Below are 13487 nucleotides of genomic sequence, written 5' to 3'. Positions count from 1 at the left end.
ATTTATTTGACAGACAGAGATCACAAGTAGGCAGAGAAGCAGGCAGAGAGAGGAGGAAGCAGGCTCCCTGCTGAGCAGAGAGCCTGATGTGGGGCTCGATCCCAGGACTCTGGGATCAAGACCTGAGCTAAAGGCAGAGGCTTTAACCCACTGAGCCACCCAGGCGCCCCCCCCTAAAAAATTTTTTAAAACCTCTCCCTTTTCAGGAAAAATGGAAAGACATTTTCAGCACATTCAGTCCCTGTATTTAACAATTCCCTCTGGCTAGTAAATTCATGACTTAGTGATTACAGTAGAAAATAAATGAGTTGAAATTCCCAAGTTTTATATTTTGGTTGTACCCATCTCTGAAATGGGCCAAATAAGATTAGTTAGCAGAAGCGAAAGGTGTGTCCGTGAAGTACTTTCATGTCCTTGGATGAAAGGATCGAGGAACATGTCCCACATTATTTTTAATGCTTCTTAATAAGAAATGGTTGTATGCTTGTGTACATAAAAGAACTGTATAAATAAAGAAATAACGTTAGATGATTCTTGGCTCTGCCACTAATGTTCTGGAAGCACATCTGAGCAAAGACTAAATACCCCTTGACATCACCAGGTTTTGGTTTTCTTCCATAACTTCCCACCCTACTTCTGAGCATGCTTGGGGTGCGCGCACACTCCAGAGACCGTGCTTACAAAACAGGACTAAGCTTTGTATCCATGTAGATAGTGATCGCCAACCATTGTAAACACAGAATCTTTCTTTTCTCACTTGCTGTCTCTAAGGCGCGATGTTGGTTGAGGAAAGCGAGTCTAGAGAGACTGTGCAGAATGTGTAAAGGGTCTCAGGGAATCTTGCAGGAGGCAGCCCGGGATAGAATCTTCAAGGGTCAACATGACCCACGTTTTTATTCCGAGTGACCTTGATGACGTCACTTGGCGGCCAAGCTCCACTGTCCTTTCCTTAAACCAGGTCTAGTAATTACTGCCTCACTGATGTGTCTTGAAGATGTAATGGGATGAGAAAGTGTGTGTGGCCCAATGCCCTGCTCTCAGGAATGCTTCGTAAGTAGTACTAGTATTACTAAGGGTCAGGGCACTAACCTTTCCAGTATTACTGTTACTTAAGTAAAAGCAGGAACAGGTGCTTTTCAATTTATGTTTTTGTGGTCCTTGGTGATTTCCTTTACATCTCTTGCTTTTCACATAAACCAACTTGTTCTATAAATTTAAACGGTGAAACAAAACAAGTAATAAGCCCAATGTGAATTTTAGGATAACACAAAACAGAAAACCTATCCAACATTTTTCTCACCAGGAACAAGAGAAGTAGCACTTGTTTTCTTTTGTCTTCTGGCTCCTCGCCCACCTGGCTTCTTTCCTGACCACTGCTCTGTACCCCGCTAATACTGTGCAGTCCCCCGTGAAGACCCCGTTTTCTCAGCTCTCCCCACATGCCTGGCTATTTCCTGCCTCCCCTGGAGGCTGTCTCTCTCATTTCTGTCGCTCTGGTGCTGGTTGTCATCCCGGACAAACGTCACACGTATTCCTAGCGCGTGACATTTGCGGAAACCTTCGCGTGTTTCAGCTTCTCTCCCTCCTGTCCCCCAACTTCCTCCTCACAGTTCTGTGGTTCTCCTTATTGTTGGACCCATTTACAAATGGAGGCACTGTGAGCTGAGCCCACGTAACAGCAAGCGGCTGAGCCAGGGTTCATGTTTACTTTAGGGGGAGTCCCCCCTCTGCATCCCGGGCAGCGGCCCGCTGTGCTGGGGGCCAGAGTCCCGGGGACATACGTCCACAGCAGCCCTGCTGTCTCACGGTCCTGCGTGCACACATGTGCACACACACATGCTGAAACACGTATTCCCCCACACACTGTCCCTCCTCGTGCTCTGCTCTCTAGTTTCTGTTATGTCCATTCTGTGCTCATTCGTGTAAAAGACAGAGTGATGGTCATGAGGCACAAAATGGCTTTCATGACCCATTGGCCGCACCTGCAGTTTGAGAAAGCGCATTCCCTCACGGTCCCCTGTCTGGCCGGGCTCCTGCGATGTTTGAGTCCCAGGCCTGGAGCCTCCCGGGTGGCCCCAGTGCTCACAACAGTCCCACTGGCTTCTCCCTGCTTTCCAGAAAGGAAAAGAAGGCTGGTGGGGCTGGTTAATGACAAACCCTGAGTCCAATAGCTACGGAGCGGTAGAATCAGAGCTCAGGGCTGTCTGACTTAAATATGTATAGTTTTTTTGGTTTTTTTTTGAACGGGATGATCTCCAATATCTCACCCATTGTTTTCTACCCCACTCCAGAAGGATTCCCAGAAACCACAGTGAAGGAGAGTCAATAGAGAGCAAAGTCAAAAGATACTTCTCCTGGTGCAGTTTTTCCCATTTGGACAGTGGTGGTTTTGAAAGGCTGAAACACTTGTGACTTTGACTGGAAGGCTTGAAGCACACTCAGCACTAAAAGAAAATCGATTTAGGAAAAGGGGTTAATTCATTTATAGGTCGTGGGCGAGCCTCAGGAGTAGGTACTCGAAATCGTACCTTGTTAGACCTGAGTGCCGGTCCTCCGTACTGTGTCTGACTGCGGAGGTGGGAAGGTCTGATGGTCTCGGCCCTTAAAGTTACTTGTCTGCAGCATAGCAGACAGCTTGCATCCCTCTCCCCCCAAAATGAATAGGAAGCAGCGTCCTTGTGTCTCAACACCCTGATTTTAGGGAGCTGGCGAAGTTTGGATCAGTTTCTGCAAAGGAGAATGGAGGGGTTTTGTTTTTGTTTTCGGGGCTTCTTTGTTTGTTTGTGTTCCTGCTTTCGCTGAGACAGGCCTGCGTCATTCCCTAGCTCCAGGCTTGCCATGAACCTGGCTGCAGCCGTGAGCTTCCAAGGCGGTCCCGCTCTCCCAGGCTCATCCTGGTCCCCGTTGACCGCACCGTGAGAGACCAGACCTGGGAGAGAGGCGATCGCAGCCAGGACCAACATTCGAACAAGCAGCAAAGAAGTGGCGACACATGGTGGGACAGTCGGGGGCCAATCCCGCAGGGAACGTTCAGAGACAAAACCCTAACCCTTATGAATGTACTCGCCACTTGTGTAAGTGCAAGGATGAGCAAAAAACAAAAAAAAATTTTAAAAGATGAAAGCACTTTCTGAACTTCCAAACAGAACAGGTCGCCGAAATAGACGCTTCCCTTTGTGCTCACGACCTGAAATAGTTAAACCCGTTCCCCAGAGAGATCAGCAAGACGAGATTGTATTTAGGGACGAGCTTGCTTATCTGCGAGGATCTGGAAAAATGGATTTCAAAACTTTTGGATGGATCCTCTACATCTGAGGCCCCTTCCTTTCCTTTTGGCACCAAGAAAATGTTTTCAGTTGAAAAGTGATGCCATGCAAATTCATTATTTATGATTGCACCCCAAGGGCTGGCACAGATCAACAGCTATCCTCTTTATCATGATTAAACAGATTCATTTTTTACATTTAATAGACTTTTTTAGAATCAAAGCAAAAGCGAGGTATTTTTTTAACCATCCACTCTGCTCCTTTGGTATTTCCATTCCCTGGGTTATCTTCCGTAGGTGGAAAAGGTTCACCAGAGCTGTCTCTTTAAGACTTATTTATTCTTACCTGGTTTTCTTTCTCTCTCTCTCTCTCTTTCCCCCCAACCCCCTTGTTGGGAACAAAACTCAGCAAGAGAAGAGGTAGGTATGCTGTTACTAGTAAAGAAATACAACTGGATTGTAGCCTAATGCAGTCAGCCTTTTGTTTCTGACACTGAAGTCTTCATTAAGCCCGGGGAACTGCTTCCCCGGAGCTCCTGACCTTTTTGTATTGAGAGAGGACTTTACAGGACTTAAATTCTTTTTCCTTTGTTGGCAAACAATGTTCTTTTCTTCTGAATATGGATGATGGTCGGTTCATTTAGAGGCTACAGGATTAAAAAAAAACAAAAAAGGAAAGCAAGATTTAAAGCTCCTTCAGGTGACTCTCATTCTCGGAACAGGGATACGAGCTGCCCTTCGTAAGGTCCTCCAGTTAGAAATGAAATGTAGCTGGTAGGACGTAGGGGTCCAGCAGCCAGTCCGGAAGATACATTTTAGTCGAGGGCCGTTTCCTAACTGGGGCCTGACATGATGAGGGTCCGGTAAAGTGTGCTTTATCTCCCTGGTTTGTAACCACTTGTACTTTTTTTTTGTTTATTTTTTTTTTTGTCTTGGACCAGGGTCATTTTAAGCTTTGGAAGCTTAGTGGGTAGGGTTTCTTTTTAGGATAACGGCCGGTCTGTCTTCCAGTAGCGTATACAAAAGGCCCGGTCGGACTGTGGTTCTGTCTTATAGTTGTGTTGAGGGATTATCAATTTACTCCACTAAATGCGTTGACTCAGAAGGGCCATTTTTGGGTCACATGGCCGATAGGAACTTGTGTTATGTTGGTAACAAAGGAGAACATTACTGAATATGGCACTGAGGATAAAAAAAAAAAAGTCAACTTTAAGCTGATGAAAAACAGATTGGAAGCTCAGGTTCTTTTTAAAAGATGACACAGAACAAGAGTATTTGTTTTCCTAACTCAGCCAAGCCAGCCACCTCTTATTAAATGAGGTTTAATTGTGTACCTTCGGAAAAAAATATACTTAGGCTAATATATTTAGTCTGTATTCTGTGTTTACGTGAAGGGTGTGTGTCCGGCCGTAAATCTCAACACAGACATGTTCTGCCTGTAAACATTTTTACAACATTTATTTATAAGATTCGTTTATTAACTTCATGGCTTGGAGGTGGGTACTTTAAATATAGTATCTATCAGAAATGATCATTAATTTGACCCTTATCTGCTTCTGCACTATGTGTCTCCTGTGAGCACTTTTACTACCTTTGAAGATAATATAGTGGTTTCTTATTTGGCACGTGGATGAAAGTAGAATGAATAGAAACCAAAATGAACACCGTGCATAAAACACATTGGCATATTAAAACAGACATTGTTAACAAATTGCCTGCTGGTTTAAAAAAAAAATACGGCTTCAATCAGTTAATGTTCTAATAAATCATTCCCTTCATTCAAGTTTTGACTGAAATTGTACTCATTTTGAAATACATATTTGGCATGTCATGACAAAGAAAAATAATTCGAATCCACTAAACTCTTTTCTTCTGATGACTGCTAAGTAAACATGAGTAATCGTCTACTGTATCCCTTCAGATTGACAGTAGAGTTTTAAGTGGCAGTAGGAAATGGTTAAATTTAACTTTTTTCTTTTTCTGGTTGCGGTGACTCGCTGACATGAGCACAACCTCCCTACGGCCTGCAGGTACCCGAGGAGTCTTTTTCAAGCTCAGCGTAAAGCAGCTGCAGCCTTCTGCAAAGAATCCCACTGTTGGAGCCCCCAGTCTTTGGAGAGAGTCATCCCTTTCTAGACCTTTTCCTAAAGAGAAAAAGGGGAGGGAGGTGATGAGAGAGACCCTTCCTGGTGGTGAGCGAGGTGATCGCATTTTAAAGGTGTGCTCCCGTGCCCGTTCTCTAAAACCATCAAAACCATGACTTTCAAACCTGGGAATCCCGGGCCCTTCCAGCATTTAACAAAGGAAGGAAATTCTGTCTTTTAAACACAAGGCAGTTTTTTTGTAGATTAGCTTTTGTAACGCCTCTGCAGAGTGTACTTTGGAAACCAGGCGGACCCTCTATCATAGACCTCTTACTGGACATGAGTTTGCTTTATGAGAGCCCCTGAAGGCAGACATATTTGGGTCCTGTACATCCAGACAGGCTTGTGGTTAGTAGAAGCCAAGAGACCTCCTCCTCCTTCTTTGGTGTTGAAGCTGATTCCTTAACCTGTTCTCTTTCAGCCTCTTGACCTCCCCAAATCCCAGTCCTCAGAGTTTGGGCCCCAGAGCGGATACTGGCCATGGTTTAGAGCCTTGGCAGGAGGAGGACGGGTAACAGCCTTCCTCTCTTTGGGAAGCTTCCGGGAATCAGATGGAGGAGGAAAAACGCCTAGCTTGTTGAACTCTTGTTGGAATTGATCATTATAAAGAGTAAGACAAAGTAGAATCTGAAGAACTTCTCGAGTAGAATGAAGACTTTCAAATACCAAAGACAACAATTATTATCTCCCTGACGGGGAACTCTTACCATGGCTTAGATGGTGGTTTAGTCTTTGGTCCTAAACTTGGTAGTTTTAAGGAAGACTTTGACCTGGGCTCTTGGGGGTCCTTTAGTTCAGGAATTATTTTGAAACATCGTATGACCAGTGATTTTTCAGTGCTCTTGAGGTGTATGGGCCGCTTAGTCAACTTTGTAAAGACAAAGTGTCCTTTTTAAAATGTCTTTTAATATTTGGATTTTGCCTTGAGGCTGGCATGTTTCTGTCAGGCGAGATTTGAGGCAGGTGATTCCCTTGAGTCGTCCTCGGATGCCTGTGGAGAGTCCCGTCTCCTCCCGTTTCCACATCTGTGCATCTCATTGTTCTGCCCCCTTCCCTGAAAATACCTAGTTGGGCTCTTCCCTGCTGCCCATATTCTTTTGGCCTGGGTAACCGGAGCCTTCCAGAAGAAAACGTGTGTGGCCTGCATACGCTTGCATGAAGCGGGTTCTCTCCTGAAACCCAGACAGACGGAGGCATATACTGCGAGAGTGACTTAATTGTGGCTCCTCCTCATGCACGTGAATGGGAAAGAGCTATTTCAATTCAAATAATTTCCTTAGTGCACACGCCACAATGGGTTTCAGGTTATCCTGCCCTTGCAGGTAATGATGAGGTTCTGTGAGGCGTGTAATCCCGATGCACAGACAAGATAATGTGGGGATCAGCTGCCACAAAAGCAGAGGCATCTCTTGACGCACAGAGGCGCCGCTGGGCCCATTCGTCTGCATTCTCTCAGGACAAGAGAAGAGGGCATCCCGTTCCTATGTGGGAAGAGGTTCCCCATCCCAGAAGACAGCTCCACCAATGGAGGGAACATCTTGGCTTCTTCATCAGTGCACGTGGGAACATACTTCCCAGTTTTGCTTTGAGTCACAACCATCAACAGAACTCCAGAACTCTGTTCTGGAGTCGCACCAAGAGTGACGATAAACTTGCTGAGTGCTCTTGATGTAACATTCCTGAAATAATCATATCTGTGTATTTCCTGTGTAAGCAGATATTGCTAGTAAGGCGTTTTTAAAAACCAGATTGTCCTTTCTCTTCTTCAGTTTCTTCTTAAAATGACACATTTCAGCAATTTCTTTTGTTAGCATTCAGTGCTCCAGAAGATATTTTGGGTCCCACTTTGTATAATAGAAAATTAATAGAGATACTGTTTTGTCCGAACAGATATTTGCAACTGTATTATTAATGATTATAGTGAATTTTGGTTTTAAATTTTAATTCTGGAATTAGCATTGAAATAAAATGACAAGAGAATATAATAATGTCCACTCTTCTGGGATATTTAGGAACCTTTTTTATTCACTGGAACAATGAGGAAAAATCTGGATCCCTTTAATGAGCATACGGATGAGGAACTATGGAATGCCTTAACAGAGGTAATTTATAAAATGGAATTATTAAACTTGTTACCATCGGTTTGTATGTCTGTACCTGTAGAACATTGTGAGTAATTAATGGGAACGGATTGGTTTAACTCACTTTATTCACCTTCCAGGAGAGCGTTGATGACTTGGATACACTTAGAATGTGTGTACTGGTGATGATGAAAACCAAAAGTAAAATGTCTCATGTTTTCATTGTAATTTTCTTCCTGGAATCCAAAGCCGCTGGATACATTCTCTTACTTGTCTTTAGCAAAGCACTAAACTGGACATTGTAATTATGGGTCCGAGTTTTAATGACCAGTTAACCTGCAACATTCATTTTACTTCTCTGTTCTTGTGGAACGTCCACTAAATGAAGACAATAAGAGTTTTTCATATTGATGGAAAAGGTAAATGAGATTATACTAATAAAATGCTTTGAGGATTTATAGGAAAGTGTTTATTAAAGTTAAATCGAATGTGTAACAGTTACTTTCGGCAAACATAATTTTAATGCACTAAGTACGTGGAAATAACAGAACCCTGCAACTTTTGCTAAGTTTTTAATACTGATATATTCATTTCTAGAGGATTTTCTATTATCTGTATAGTGTTTCCATTTGGACCACTTCTTTGAATTTCCTTGCCCTTGCATGGGAAGGTTTTAGGCTGTTAGGATGCTGTTGGTTTGTATGTTTTGACACTAATTGTTTTGTGTCCTTGCCCTAATTCTACAAATTGACTCTAAGCTCCTGAGTGGCAGAAACCATGTCTGACTTCTAAACCTTAAGCAGACTTCTAAACCCTCGAAGCACCTAGCTCAGTCTTTGGCTTTTCAAAAAGCACTTAATAATTAGGTACTAAGTATTTGATCTTTTCATTTGGAGACCACGTGGCTTATTTCTTTAAAAACAGTTGCACACAGCCCGTGACTGATGGCTCACGTTGTTGTTGTTTTGCATTAATGTGTTTGTCATTGAGTGTCATGCTTCCAGGGAAAGCTGAGCTCTTCCAGTTTGTAGATGAGCTTTGTGAGCAGGCCGAGTTGGAGGCCCGACAGTTTCCTGCCAGTCGTTCTGGTTTCTGAAGGCATGTCGGTGCTGAGTCTTTACACACCCGCCCTGCTTTCCAATAACCGTAGGGATTTTATTTGCCTAAAGTGGGCCGATTACTTCACCTCCTTCCTACTTGAAAGCAAGGGATCTCTGATTTCATTTAAGTTGGTGGGTCTTTCCTGGTGAAATTCTAGAAGACCAGAGGTGGGCAGAACAGTTAGCCATCAAACCTAAGGAAAAGTAGGATGAACATTAATTGCTTTTGAACTCGTATGACAAATTTGATGGTGCAATTGTGACACACCTTAATAAAACAGGAATTACTGGTCAATTATTTTTCTGTTTGTTTCAGAGCTTGAGATCTCTCCTGATAGATTCTCAGATAGTAAAACTACTCTAGAAACACATTGTCCCAGGACCATGAAGAAATGTTCATTAGGAGACAAATCCTATAAAAACTATCTTAGAACTTTGATCATAACTTATTTTTTTAAAGATTTTATTTATTTAACAGACAGATCACAAGTAGGCAGAGAGGCAGGCAGAGAGAGAGAGGGAAGCAGACTCCCCACCGAGTAGAGAGCCCGACATGGGGCTCGATCCCAGAAACCTGGAATCATGACCCGAGCTGAAGGCAGAGGCATTGACCTACTGAGTCACCCAGTGCCCCTTGATCATAACTTATATTTCATCTTAAATTTTTTTCTTCTGCCAAAATTAAAAGAAAAATTGGTAGCTTGTCAGAATTCTAAAAATGATGCGATGGAAGTGGTTATAGTAAGATCTACCTTTATTTTCGGCTACATTAGGAACTTTCTTGAATCGAAAAAAGCATGACTGTTTCACAAAGTGGAGTGAGTGGTTTTCGTGTGTTGCTTCTGGAATTGACCTCATTCTTCAGTGAATGACTTCTTCATGACGTGTATGTTTTTCCGCAAAAGATTTGGTAGATTTTCTTAAAATAGGAATATCTCATTGTATTTACAGTATGATTCTAGCTGTTTTAGTCATACATAGATAGGTGTGCCTAATAAAGGCACCAAAACAAACATTGCTAAGTTGGGGAATAATAAAGCAGTAAGTGATCCCCCACCTTTGGCTTTCTTGAATTCTCCAGATTTTCTCTTGTGTACTTTATTACTTTTATCTTCTGGAGCGTACTCCTGGCTGGTGAAATCAGGGTCCCATGACCCTCTTCAGGGAGGTTCGTTCTATAATAGATCAGGGACCCTTTACCTCGAGTCCTTAGAACCTCCAAGTCTTTGGACTGTGGACGAAGAGACTTCCTTCCCGAAAATTGTGCTCATGGTAGAATAGATGTGGGTTTATCCAGAAAGACACCATACAGAGGAGTCAGTCTCATGCCATTCAGGTTCTTCTCGATCTCTCATAATCAGTCTACCCACCATCTCCACAGCTTGCTTCTTCCCATGACGTCCACACCTGAGTGCGTCAGAACCAGTCCTGCTCTCCAGTAGAGGGTAGGAGACTGATGTCTTCGGCACCTCCCTTAAAGGTGGGCTAGCCACCATGGTCAGCTGCTTTACAAATGATGCCAGACAGGAAACGACTCATCGGGTTGGCTTTGGAGCCAGTAAGAGAGCCCTACTGTCTTCTCCTCTTTAAGAAGTCCAGTGAAAAAGGTTTTTTATTTATTTTTATTTTTTTTAAAAGATTTTCTTTATTTATTTGACAGGCAGAGATCACAAGCAGGCAGAGAGGCAGACAGAGAGAGAGGAGGAAGCAGGCTCCCTGCCAAGCAGAGAGCCCGATGCGGGGCTCGAACCCAGGATCCTGGGATCATGACCTGAGCTGAAGGCAGAGGCTTTAACCCACTGAGCCACCTAGGCGCCCCAAAAGGTTTTTTATTTTTAAGGCCTTTTGGTTATGTTTCCTCCTCCTCCTCCTGGATGAGCCAGGTCAGAAGGGCAGTAGTCCTGTGCACACTGCCCATCTCATCTGGCCTCTTTTCTCATGTATTGAAAAATCATCACAAACCAAAGAAAGTTCACTAGAAAATTGGTGGCCATTGGGGTACCTACAAAGCAGCGGCAGTATTTAAATACAAATAATGACTAGAAATGAAGCAGTTTATTAGTCAAGGAGCTAAAAAATTATAATAGATAAAACTCAGCAGTATGATACTCATTTAAAAAGCCATGACAACAACAAGCAGCTTTAGTACTGGGTTATGCAGTTAAGAGTGCGGTACATCATGTTAGAGCATGGAGGAATCGTCCAGTTATGTTCACCGCTGATGGTGTCTCTATAGAATTCGGGTCTTTCTCAATACATAGGAAACCAAGCCCAAGAACTCTTGAGCATCAGCAATGTACCCGTGGGTTGTAATGCAACTCTTCTTCCGTGATGTGTTGCATTTCCATTTTTCCTGAGACCGTGTATTTTGGTAAATGAGCTCTCCCTTCCCTGCATTTACTGTTGGCTTAGTTCTAGGAAAAGCTCCTACCCGCCTGTTGATTGCATTTCAGACTTTCTTCTCTCTCCAGCCTGCATCAGCCTTTCTCTTTGACAAATAAGAAAGTTCCACAAAACGTGGAGAGAGACGCATCCATGTTAGGCTCCTGTGATGGGAGCTGGCACCTGGTCCATTCCGTACACACAGCAGGTTACCCTGACGAGGTTTACGGTGATGCAAATGGCTGTCGTATGAATTCAGTTCATTATTTTCAGTTTTGCTGTAGTTTATTATTTTCCTAAGGTTAAAAATAATCTGAAGGACTCTATATGGAGGAGATAAGTATTTTTGAATAGCATTATTTGAACTTTTTTCCTTAAATTATTTTTTTTTAAGATTTTATTTATTTATTTGACAGAGAGACAGATCATAAGTAGGCAGAGAGGCAGGCAGAGAGAGAGAGGGAAGCAGGCTCCCCATTTTTGTTTAACTTATAAAGTTGCATTAAACATTTTATCTTTATTTCTGGAGAAGGTCATGGTAACAGATGGTTGGGTACAGTTGACTTGTAGAAACCTACACAGTAGCTGTCTCAGAAAAGTCTCCCAGTCTCAGTGGCAACTGCCATTGCTGATCCTAGAGATTCTTTTTTTTTTTTTAAAGATTTTATTTACTTGACAGAGAGAGAGATCACAAGTAGGCAGAGAGAGAGGGAGAGAGGAAAGCAGGCTCCCTGCTGAGCAGAGAGCCCGATGCGGGGCTAGATCCCAGGACCCTGGGATCATGACCTGAGCCGAAGGCAGAGGCTTTAACCCACTGAGCCACCCAGGCGCCCCTTAAATTATTTTTTAAAGCTTTTTGTTTTTTATTTGAGAGAGAGAGATAATGAGATAGAGAATGTGTGAGCAGGGGGAGGGGCAGAGGAAGAAGCAGACCCCCTGCTGAGCAGGGAGCCCGATGGGGGACTGGATCCTGGGACTCCAGGATCATGACCTGAGCTGAAGGCAGTTGCTCAACCAACTGAGCCACCCAGGGGCCCCTCCTTAAATTATTTTTTGAAATGCCTTTATGCACTTTAAAGTATGATGTTAGGATATCTTGAAGCTACATAGCTGTTGTGAGGAACTCATTTCTTTTACAATGACATTTAATAAGGAGAAAATGGTATCTTATATAGATTATATGGATTTGTTTTCTGATTTTTATAGGAGTAAATATGTCACAAAATGAGATACACTTGTGACTTCATTCATGCATCCAGTAAATACCCAGTGGGAGCTTTTTAGAGAGGCATTCTTGTAGACTCTGAGACTCTTACAGTCATCAAAAGAGACTATCCCCTCTCAGAGCTAAAATTCTCATGGAGTAGATGGAACATAAACAATGGATATGTAATCAAGTCTCCGTACTGATGCGCGCAAAGAAGAAAAATAAAGCTGAACACGAAGGGAGTCTAACCCGCATTATGAGATAGAAAGTATCTATTGATCTCTTTGTATCAGACAATATTGAAAACTCTACACATCCTCACTCATTTTATATTCCAACAGTGTTAGGTGGTAGATGCCTTTAAAATATTACAGTCTTATTTACAGGTCGGGAAGCTACAGTAGAGAAAGTTAAGAACTTGCCCAGTTGGCAGACCCAGGCAGTACTCATGCCCAGACTGTCAGGCTTCCAGGTCCCAATTTTGTATTTAAAAATGTTCAGTTCACAAGAAAACAGAAGCAGTAGTATGACCCACACACATGCACCATTCACCTGGTTCTTGTATGACCACCCCTGCTTCCTCTCTTCTGTAGTCTGTGCTGTGCTGAACCTGCTGGAAAGTAAGTTGCAGAAATTTTCATTACAAGTTACAGGTCACCTATAGATACCTAAATATATGCGGTATAAGAATAAGGACCTCCTCCTACATAATCCTCATCTCACTCAAGACCCAGAGGTAATATTATGCTGGTCAAGGGTTTTCACATTCCCTCGGTGTAACTCCTGCTTACTGCCTTCTGCCTCTCTCATCTTTTCTTGGTTCTAATACTTCATTATAGATAGAATGAATAAATGAAAACACTACAGACGGCTTTCATGTTCATATCATTCTCATAATCGGCCCTGATTGGTCATTGAAGACAGAATCTCAGAAAACAGTGTTTTCTGGAGAACCTGTTTATTCTTCATCAGGCAGCTATGGGCAACCCGAAGGAGGATTAAAACCCAGGCTAGTGAGCTGTCACGTGAGTCAGGGGGCGAGCATGAGGTCATCTCTTCCAACGTCAGGATGTCCAGTCTTACGAAAGATGCATTGGCTTAGGTGTTTCTAAAGTCATCTCGGAAGGAAGAGCCTCAATGGGTTCCATCCCCTGGGATGTAGATCAAGGAATCTTTTCATAAGAAGAATCACCTGCGGGCCCTCTTCCTTGTAGTGGAGGGGGTTGACTAAGCCAAATCTCTCATTTCATCCTTTCCAGTGCAAGGACCGGCCCCCGTCATCCCGATCTTACACTTCAGATTTTATAG

At 43.1% G+C, this 13487-nt stretch overlaps 1 protein-coding gene across 5 annotated transcripts in view; it reads left to right on the top strand.

The window, feature by feature from the left end:
* The window catches only part of ABCC4 (ATP binding cassette subfamily C member 4), a 253197-nt gene that overhangs the window by 215161 nt on the left and 24549 nt on the right, over positions 1–13487 (top strand). For all 5 annotated transcript variants that reach the window (XM_045978081.1, XM_045978080.1, XM_045978077.1 and 2 more), the window contains one exon: positions 7422–7511. In XM_045978081.1, the coding sequence (XP_045834037.1) occupies positions 7422–7511 (90 nt within the window). The remainder of the gene's footprint in view (positions 1–7421; positions 7512–13487) is intronic.

Source organism: Meles meles, chromosome 14, assembly GCF_922984935.1.
Source record: "Meles meles chromosome 14, mMelMel3.1 paternal haplotype, whole genome shotgun sequence".
NCBI lineage: Eukaryota > Metazoa > Chordata > Mammalia > Carnivora > Mustelidae > Meles > Meles meles.
This window is presented reverse-complemented; position numbering and strand designations above follow the sequence as displayed.